This window comes from Poecile atricapillus, chromosome 8 (assembly GCF_030490865.1).
Source record: "Poecile atricapillus isolate bPoeAtr1 chromosome 8, bPoeAtr1.hap1, whole genome shotgun sequence".
NCBI lineage: Eukaryota > Metazoa > Chordata > Aves > Passeriformes > Paridae > Poecile > Poecile atricapillus.
Window position 1 is genome coordinate 6,435,873 of NC_081256.1, and position 10,467 is coordinate 6,446,339.

Consider the following 10,467-nt stretch of genomic DNA (forward strand, 5'->3'; position numbering starts at 1 on the left):
TCCCAGCTAAAACACCACCACCTCACAAAGTTATGCTAGGTGTCATTTGGGCTTGTGAATAACGTGTGTTTGTGGTGTTTCAGTGTCACCTAGCCAGAGAAATTGTCCCATTTTATTTTTATTTCTCTTATAGCAATGCACTCGCATGTTGATTTAGTTATTCCTGCAGACAAGACCCTAAGTCACCCCCAGAACAGTGTCCTGGCCTGTGCCATGGCTATTCCAGTAACAAGTACGAGCCCCACAGAATACAAATAACTTTAATATTAATTAGGAAGAATAGACACACACCCTCCCTCAGCGCTTCAGACCTCTCAGCCTTGAAGCCCATACCAGGATCTGTGCCTAACAGGATTGCTGAAGGGATAATGGACTGTCCACATCTTTTTGAGGTGTTCTGAACACTTTCATCAGAGTGACAGATTGTTTAATCCAAAACCAAGCTCTAAACAAACTAAGCCAAGTCTGTTCACTCCTGTGGCCATCTCCAAACCCAAAGAGCTTAGTGTTTTTTTCCTTTATCAGGAATTACTCTACAAGGCCATCAACTTATTTCAAAAGGTCCAAAAAACTGGAAAGGATAACCGTCATTATTTTACCAGCCTGCTCTAGCTTTCCAAGCCTCCCAAGCAGCAGCTCCCATGCCTGTGTTCCCACTCTGCTCTTTCCCAAGCAGCGTGCTGAAATCAATATACTGGTTAATTTAATTACAGCTATTCAACACCCAGTAAGTGGCAGGGAAATTCTAAAGCATCACATTAGTTTCATGCTGTTGCTTCTGTTCCCAGCTCTCCGGAGCAGTCAGTGCAAATATGTGAGTTATCCGCTTGAAAGAACGACAAAGGCAGCGATGGAAGAGGAATAATGCGTTTGAAGCCTCTGCCATCGCTCCCTTTGTGCCACCACAAGGCGTTTGCAGAGAGTGTGAGCCACGTTATCCTGACGTGGGAGCTGCTGGTGCTGCTGCCATTCTGGGGGGAAAAGGGAAAAGAACTCAATTCACCAGGCATAACTCATTAAATGCACTTATGCCTGTACTCCCTGCTCTCACGGCTGAGACCCCGAGTACGATTCAATCCTGCACACTGAAGTACAGAGGAGTAACTCTGACTTAACACCTGTCCACTGCAAGGAAAGCAGGAGCCTCTGTGATATCCCAGTCTGGATAGTTTCAGGTAGGAATTAGTCATCAAGTCATTTCACTAGAGCTCAGCACAACCATGAATCAACTCATCTGGAATTTGTCTCATTAATTCAGCTTTTCCAGTATCCAAACACAACTCTGAATAGCAGAAGGGGAGTAGAAAAACAAGGCTTCATCCTTTAAAAAACCCAGAGTGTACAGTACAGCTGCCTCCACACCTCCCACTCGGGAAAACACCACCCTGGGATTTTTCATGCCTGTGAACATGATCCCTATCTCCTGTATTTCCCTCTGTGCAGGTGGTGTTTAGGAGCCGTTAAGGTCCTTCCTCCCAGTATCCTGAGCCCTTCTTGCTGGCTTTTCTCATGCATGCAGGGAGCTGTGCCTCCATTTCCTCTCTTTCATTCCCATTCTGTCTGTGCACTGGAGGGAGAAAGACACCAATCAATCAGCAGTGATAAATAGGATGCTGCCAAACAGAATGCAGGTGTAAAGTCGCAGGAGTGAGGAATGCAGTTTTGGGAATTTTTCCCCTCACCACCACTAGGACAATTTTCAGCCTCAGAGGTCAGGTTTCTTCCAAGTCCTTGACACACAAATGCTACAAGAGCCACAAACACTTATCACTAGACAGACCTTGGCCTCTGGGAAGCTGAAATGGCTGTTTCCTCCCAGGCCTGAGCACAGACACTGCATGAGGCAGCCCAGCTGCGCTCTGCCTGTGCAGTCTCGCCTGAGCACCGATCTGCAGAAGGAAAGAGCCTTCTCCAGGCAGGATCCAGAGCCCCCAGCAGTGTAAATCCCAGCACATCAGGTGAAGTGGTAAAGCAGGCTTCAGAAATCAACCACCCACCTCAGCAATGCTGAGCAGATCAACACACTCAAGGACTGAAGTCTATTTCACAGACTTCCTGCCTTAGTGGCATCACAGAATATGGTTTCAAAGCAATCCTAATCCAGGCGAGAGGTTGCCTCCTCTAGGAGGAATGCCTTCCACTGGCTATTTCAAGCTTCTAGAAGCTTCTTCTGCAGATTTACAAGCATTACCAATAATGCAGTGGATTATACAATTTTGCACATCTCCAAAGAAATGGTGGTGCACTGTTATTAGAACTGCTCAAGTGGAAGGGGAGGTAACAGAATGGAAAGGGACAGAGGAACCCCAACTGCAACACGGTCTCAGAAGCCTCAATATGGATGTGAACCATGGCACTGGGTCAATCTGATCAACAGACACCCAGGCACAATGGGAGGCTCCAGAACGGACACAAGTAAATCAGACAGACAGACAGACATCCAGGCACAATGGGAGGCTCCAGAACGGACACAGGTAAATCAGACAGACAGACAGACATCCAGGCACAATGGGAGGTTCCAGAAGGAACACAGGCTGCTGCAGGAAACTTGTCACAACCTGCTGCTGCTGCTGAACAGCCCCAAACATCTGCCTGTCCCCAGCCCCACTGCTCCAGAGCAGGCTGGGTAACATCCACCCCCAATCTCACCGGCACCCATCACAGACTATCAGTGGGCTAAAGGGCTTTACAGAGCCAAATAACAGAATTATTATCCTGAAAACAGCACTTGCACTTCACTGGATATATCAGAATATTTTCAGCAGTTCAGTTTTGTTTCAGTGTGTGGTGTCTTTCAGGATTAGAAGTATGCACATCCAGGTGTGCACCTATGTAAATCTTCCCTTTCTACTGGTGCCATGAAGTGGGATTTTGTACTCCTGCAAAGACAGACATGTGGAACACTGCAGAAGTACAGCCTGCAAAAAGCTTCTGTTCTTCAGAGCCCAGCACTTAAAAGCTATGAAATTAAGATTTCAGAACACGTATTCAAGACAACCTGATCTTGAACTGTAAGTCACACACGCATCTGCTTCCACATCTTTGGGTACTCAAATGTCTGCTCCTTGGGGACACCTCCTTCATTTTCATGCAACCTTAGAGGCTCTTTGATGCATTTTTTACAGTGCCTGTGAGTTCCCCAACTCCCATGGAAAATGATCTTGGGTGCTGCTAACAACCCTCACTCAGAGCACACCACTGTGGCTGGCTGGTAGTGCTCCAGGCTGTGATGCTATCCAAGACAGGCTGAGTGGGATTTTAACAAGGCCCTCAAGCTTTTCAAGAATCACAAAGAATACACACTTTCAGCTCCCTTTCATAACAATCAGGCAACAAAGGAACAAGAGGGTTTCCAGCCACTACATACACAGTGCGAATACCATAAAGCACATTTGTTAGGAACTCCTGTGGCCAACACCCCAACACAGTGACATCAACAAAGATATTTCACAGTATAAAATGAAGACAATTAACATCATCTGCTGCAATAAGATGATGTTTAGACTCCATTTCTAACATACAAAATTGCATTTGGCCTGTAACTTCCCAGGACTTCACCCTGCTGCCCTGGTGAAGGCACACCTGGAGCACTGGGCTCCCCGATAGAAGAACCACAGAGCTACAGGAGAGGGTTCAGTGACATACCATAAAGGGGATGAAAGGAACTGTAACACCTCTACCATGAGAAGACACTGAGAAAGCTGGAACTGTTCAGCCTGGAGAAGAGATGGCTCAGGGGGATCTCATCAATTTATATAAATATTCAAAGATGTGTGCAGAGAGGATGGAAGCAGGTTCCCACTGGTGCCCAGTGACAAGATCCAAAAAACAGGCAGAAACTGGAACACAGGAGGGTCTGCCTGAACAGCAGGAAAAACTCATACAGCAGAGGTGACTGAGCACTGGCACACGCTGCCCACAGAGGTGGTGAAATCTCCATCCTCTGAGATGCTCAAAAGCTCCAGGATGTGGTGCTGGACAAGCAGTTCTGGGTGGCCCAGCTTGTGCAGGGGGTGGGACCAGATGACCTCCAAAGATCCTTGCCAACCTCAGTCACCCTGTGAGTCACCACTTCAATTTAAAAACAAAACAAACAACCCTTTGCTGTAATAGATTTTGCATCAATGTTGCATCTTAGAACCAGACAAGTCATTCTAGTAAACTGCACAATGGCTTTTAATGAAATTCCAGAACAGGTAAATACAAGTCGTAAGTGAAATTAATTTAATTCTGTAACTGAGTGAGTGCAAATATAAAACTAAGAGACAGCATTCAGTGATTGCTCAGAAGAAACTAGGCCACAGAACACTAAATTTGGAAACTCAATGAAAACATTGTAGGACTTCTGACTTTAAAATTCCCCTGCAAGACTAATTTAGCGCCATATACATATATATATATGTATATCCATTATGATACCCCGTAGTTACACGATAATGTGGTGGTATTTTCCCCCCATGGGACCAAAGTCTCAGTTAACATCCAGACCAGACTCCTAAAAAGACCCACAGCCATGTGACAGGAGGACTATCCACAAGACCAATTTCACAGCTGAAAGCCATGTAGTCTCCAAAAAAAAACCCTGCAGGGACAGAAAGGGTTGTCCTCACTGCTTAAGCACCTTATTGCTGTCATGAATGCTGCAAAAGAGCAGCCTGCAATGCCGGGAGAACTGCTTAAGCTGAGTTTTCACAGGCAGCTATTGATTCTGGTCCTCAGAATCAGGAGGTAGAACCTGTGAGGCTGAGCTCAGAGCTGCTGGGAACTCACAATCAATGTCTAAGAGACAGAACAGGAATGCACAAAGTGCCAAGTAACACCATATACTGAAACAGAGTAAATCCAATCCTTAATTATTCAAGCAAGCTATCTAATAATTATAAATATTTTCTACCTTATCCTCTAAACCTTAGACTGCTACCTGCAAAACAGGGATATAGCAGCCTTCACATCCCAGGATACTGTGAAAAGCAGAACAATGGAGCATTTCAACATGAGGCAAATGCCACATTTTGATTTCATGGGAAAACTGGAATGAAAGTCACTAAATCAAGTAGAGACCTCCTACTGAGTAACTCATCACTAACTTCACACCACCTGTGTGTTCAGCACCACAAAGTGGTCACTGGAAAAAAGGGATAGGATCAGGTGTTCTCATACCTGTACAGTCACTACGTAAGACGTTAGTCACTACTAACAAAACTTCCTTCAGGTCTAAGCACAGGCCCAAAAAAGATTCACCAGATGAACCAGCTCCAAAAAGCTACAGATGATGGTGCCAAGCGAGTTCACAGACACCCCTAAAATGGTTGTGGTGCTCTGGGTATCTCTCCCCAAAAGCAGCACTTCCTCCTCCCCAACTCCCCATCACCCTGTACCTCATCACTGCTCTCTCCTTGACACCTCTGGCTCCTGCTGCCCTCGCCAGAGACACCTCAGCCAAGTCCCCTCCTTCCTGCTCCATCCCCTCTGTTGCCGAATCCTGCCTGGTGCAAGCGGAATCTGACACATTCAGCTATGTGAAAACCACAGATTATTTTTCCCAAAGGCATATAGTCTGGATGGCTGGGAATATTTTCCATGGGAATGGCAAGAGATATTTCTGACAGAGACACCATATGCCTACCATATAGCAAGTCCTGCTTTCAGACCCTGAGAACTCTGCAGCATTTTGAAACAAAAATCCACCTTGCACAACAAGATGAGCCAGTTTCCTCTAGTTTTCTTTTACATAAAGTCCTGAAGACTACAAAACAATTCATCCTAAGGCAGACACATGGTCAGAATTCCACAGCCTGATGGTGGAAATCTGGCGTGAGCATACAGGAAAGGAGCAGTTTTCACTGTAAATTACCCTATCTGTCCTTCCTCCACGCCACAAAGAACAGCAGCTACAAATAATTTGCAACAAGTTCCTATTTCACTCACAAGAGCCACAACCTGATTAAAACACAACCCATGATTCTGCAAGACACCAAACCCCGGGTTCAGGGAAAGCAGCAGCACCAGACACTTCACTGAACCGTGTCAGTCTGGCTGATGGAGAGACCACGTGGGGATATGGCCTCACAGAGCTTCCACCAGACCCTGGGGATGTTCCAGCTCTACATCGCTGTCTGCAACTGATTCAGCAGCCACATGTGTGCTTACGCTTATTCCTAATCAAATTTGTCACCTAAAGATGTATAGGGATGATATTTAGAAGCATGAAAACAGCATGGGCTGTAGTAATTCCTGCAACATTTGCGTTTATGAGCACTTCAGAAAGTCAGAGGGTTTCTGTTCAGCCACAGCAAGACAGTAACAGAGACGAGAGTTTGTTTAGAGACAAAAGGTGAAAGAATCCGGTTTCTATTAGCAGCTTCACTGAACTTCACACTTCACAAGCAACCTCATTTTCCTATCCCCCGTGGCTGACTATCCAGGCATTTGCTGAACCACGGCTTTTCTCAGGGAAGATCCAGAAGCTGAACCCCCATTGCTGCTCTCTGCAAGTTCACACATCAGAATGAGGCCTTAAACCATGAACCTGACTGTATGTAAACCTCAATCAGATACTGCAAAACGGAACATATGAAAAGCTGGGTTTGTTTTCAGAATCTACACCTCACCTATAGCAGAGAGCACATGTAGAGATACCCCTAAAATTAAATCTGCTTATGCAAACAACAACAATTTAGATCCCAGAAGTTTAGTTTGCAACAGATTTCCAGTGATCTGAACCCCACTAACTGAAGGGACTCCCAGTTTACCTCCACATTAGATTCCAATTTATCTAAGTCTCTGGGGTCACAGAGGCAGAACAGATCGTTCATGTCAGATACTTAAAGTGATATAAACCAGCTACAGACAGCTGAGTATTAAGTGCCTTCAGCCATGTAGTAGTAAGGTAGGCTACAGGAAGAAATTAAGCTTAAAAAACAGTAACAGCACATCTTGCCTCCTCAGTTGCTACTTCATGATGAATAATTATGCCAGTGGGCCACAGAAGCCTGAACAAATCCAACTAACAGAGATTTCAGGCATTAGATAGACAAGAGCTCAAACCTTACCATTCAGCACTCCCAAGATAAACTACTTATTTAGAATTCCAGCTCACCATCGAGGCAGACATTTTCACCCTGTATCTGTACTGGAGCATCTGGCAGCAAGCACGTGCCACACACAAATGACAACAGCAGGACACTGATCACCAGGACAAATCATGAGGGAAAAATGTTTACAGTGTTCTTCAGTCCCCAGATCCCCTGACTTGGGTCAGCTGTGTGCTCAGAGAGTGCCAATTAACTGGAGATCTTTTTATTTTGTCCATTTGACACAAATAAAGTCCTGCACTGCCAGTTTTCCAGCTTGCAGAGATACAGGGCACTTGGGAAAAACAAATCACTGGGGTCACCAGCAGATTTGTTTTAAGACTCCAGCCACCAACTCTAAACAAGAGCCTATGCAAGCCAAAGTCTACAGAAAACAAATCTTTGTTTAAGTCAGACTCTCCAAGCACAGAACTCCTGTGAAAGCCTTCCACAGCAGGCCAGATGGGGGACTTCAGGAACTGCCTCCAAGTCCTTGCGCAGCAATTGTCAGCCTGCCTAGAAATTAAGATTCCTTTCACACACACACCCAATTATTGCCAGGTCTCCGCTCTGCCCTCTCCTTGTCGCTTGCCTGGCTAATTAAATCATGGACCCGAGCTCGCCTCTTCCAGGGCTTACCGTGCTCCCACAGGACACCACCCCGGGTTGCTCCAATATGGGGAGCCCCTCACCATAAGGGTGAAAGCCCTGTGCTCTTTTCTTCTCCCAACCACACAGACATAAGGCAGCACACAGACCCCTTTGACTCGTCCGCTCTCACCATGACCCCAGTCCTACAAAACCCACAGATCCCTGGGATCACCCATCCCCACCCCAATCCCATAGTCCCCTCCTGAGCTGCAGGTCCTTCATCCCCACTTATGACCCTTTCTATCCTCCCCTGCACCCCCAAATCTGCATCCCTTGCAGGAATCCCACAGACATCCCTCGTCTCCTGGACCCCACAGCAAATCCCTGGTCCTGCTGACACCTCCCATCCCCACCCCAGTTCCTCAGCCCCCCGCCCTCCCGAGCCCCAGGTCCTTCATGCCCGCTCGCAGCCACTCCCACAGAAGCCACACAAATCTCTGGATTCACCCATTCCCATCCCAGACCTACAGATCCCCATTCTCTCATGAGCTGGAGGTCCTTCATCCGCAGTCACAGCCCTTTCCACCCTCCTCTGCATCCGAGATCTGCTTCCCTCCCAACATTTCCACAGACACCCCCAATTCCCTGCTGGACCCCACGGCCACCTCCGGTCCTGCTGACGCCCATCATTTCCAGCCATATCCCACAGCGCCCCATCCTTCTCCAGGCCCCCAGACTTCCACCCCGGCCCACAGAACTCCCCTAAGTCCCTCCTGAGCGGCCGGACGCCCCCACCTCAGCCTCGCACGGCCCTCGGGCCCCGTGTCGCCCCCGGGCGCACTCACCGATCAGCTGCCGCACCTCCTCCTCACTCAGGTAGATGCTGAGGCTGGGCCCGGGGCCGCCGGGGGGCCAGTCCGGAGCGTGCGAGCCGGGGCCGAGCTGGCCCTGGACGCCGACGGGCAGCACCAGCAGCAGCAGCAGCAGCGGCGGCGACGGCGGCAGGAGGCGGAGGAGATGGCGGCGCGGGCCCCGCACCCGGCGGCCCCGCCGCGGCCCCGCGCCCGCCTCCCCCGCCGCCTCCTGGGGCCGGCCCCGCCGCCCCCCGCCGGGCTCCCGGCGCCGCGGCACCATCGCTCCGCGGGGACGGAGGGACGGACGCAGGGCCGGGGGGAAGCGGGCAGAACCCCCCGCCCCGCCGGACCCTCGCACGGCGCGGCCGCCGCCAGGCCCCGCCCCGCGCACGCGCCGCTCCCGCCGCCGCAGGCGCCCCCTCAGCGCGGGCGGGAGGGGCGGGATCCCCCTCACGGCTCTTCCCGCCTCTTCCCGCATCCCGCCCGGCGCCGGGAGGAAGAGGAGGAGGGAGAACATCGTCCCAGGTCCCTGCGTAGTGCCGGTCGCAGCGTGACAAAGTCACTGAAGTCGGAGAAGACTTCGAAGACCATCAGGTCCAACCTGTGCTGCGTCCCACCTCGTCACCCAACCCAGAGCGCTGAGTGCCACGTCCGGGCCTTGAACACCTCCAGGGATGGGGACTCCAAACTTCCCTGGGCAGCCCCTTCTAATGCCTGGCCACCCTTTCCATGATATCCAATATGAACTTACCCTGGAACAACTTGAGGCCGTTTCCTCTCCTCCTGTCCCTGTTCCCTGGGAACAGAGCCTGATCCTCCTCAGTTGCCCCCTCCTGTCAGGGAGCTGTGCAGAGCCACAAGGTCCCCCCTGAGCCTCCTTTTCTCCAGGCTGAGTCCCTTTCCCAGCTCCCTCAGCCTCTCCTGGTGCTCCAGCCCCTTCCCCAGCTTCATTCCCTTCCCTGGACACACTCCATCTCCTCAATGTCCTTCTTGTGAGGGCCAGAACTGGACTCAGGACTTGAGGGGCCTCACAGTGTCCAGTCACTGCCCTGGTCTTGCTGGACCCATTGGCCTCTTGCCCACATGGGCACACCCGGGCTCATCCAGCCACTGTTGACCAGCATCTCCAAACCCTTGTCCAGGTCTTTTACGGCATCTGATCCCATCCTGGAGGTCACCCACTGAATCACCTCATGCTCACCCTGAGGCCCTGGACATCCCCGTGCTCCCACTTAGCTGTGATTATCTCCATCCCCAAACCCTTCCAGCCTGCCCCAGCCATCCATCCAGGATAGGCCAGGGGGTCATGGCCACAACTGGAGATGCTCTGCCAAAATACCTCCAAAAAAAGATAATCCCAGAGGGACAGACTGTGGGATTCCTGGTGCCCAGCAAAGCTGTCCATCAGCTGGACACGGGAGAGAAAATATAATGCTCCTAAGTTGAGATAAAAACAGGGAGAGACCACTCAGCAATTACTGTCACAGGCAAAACAGAGTCAGTTTGAGGAAATTTATGGAATTTATTACCAATCAGATTGGTAGGATAATGAGAAGTCTGTTTTGGAGCTGGCCAGCATCAGCTCCATCAGACACAGGGGAAGCTTCTGGCAGCTTCTCAAAGAAGCCACTCCTATAGCTCCCCCACTATCTAAAACCCAACACTGTTGGAAATACTGCTGGAATACCAGTGTTTTAGTTTAAGAGAATTTCCTTTTTTTGGAATTTTTTTTTAAACAAAAAAATGTTTTTTTAAATGCTCTGTTTATAAGTATATAAATAATCCTGATGTTATATTTAATGTTTTAATCTGCTTTTATATCTTATGGTCCTTTCAGAGCTAAGAAGCAGCAGCATTTCATTTCACTGTAACAAAGGGCCTTTGGCCCACAGAGGATGGGGATTTCAGCTCCAGCCAAGCCACTGCTGCCTGTAACGATCCTGAAGTAA

General features: G+C 49.4%; 1 protein-coding gene across 2 annotated transcripts in view; it reads right to left on the reverse strand.

The window, feature by feature from the left end:
• The window catches only part of RYK (receptor like tyrosine kinase), a 47,993-nt gene extending 39,099 nt beyond the window's left edge, over positions 1-8,894 (reverse strand). For both annotated transcript variants that reach the window (XM_058844361.1, XM_058844360.1), the window contains exon 1: positions 8,510-8,894. In XM_058844361.1, coding sequence (XP_058700344.1) covers positions 8,510-8,798 — 289 coding nt within the window. In that variant the 5' untranslated portion in view covers positions 8,799-8,894. The remainder of the gene's footprint in view (positions 1-8,509) is intronic.
• Between the last annotated feature and the right edge of the window lie 1,573 nt (positions 8,895-10,467).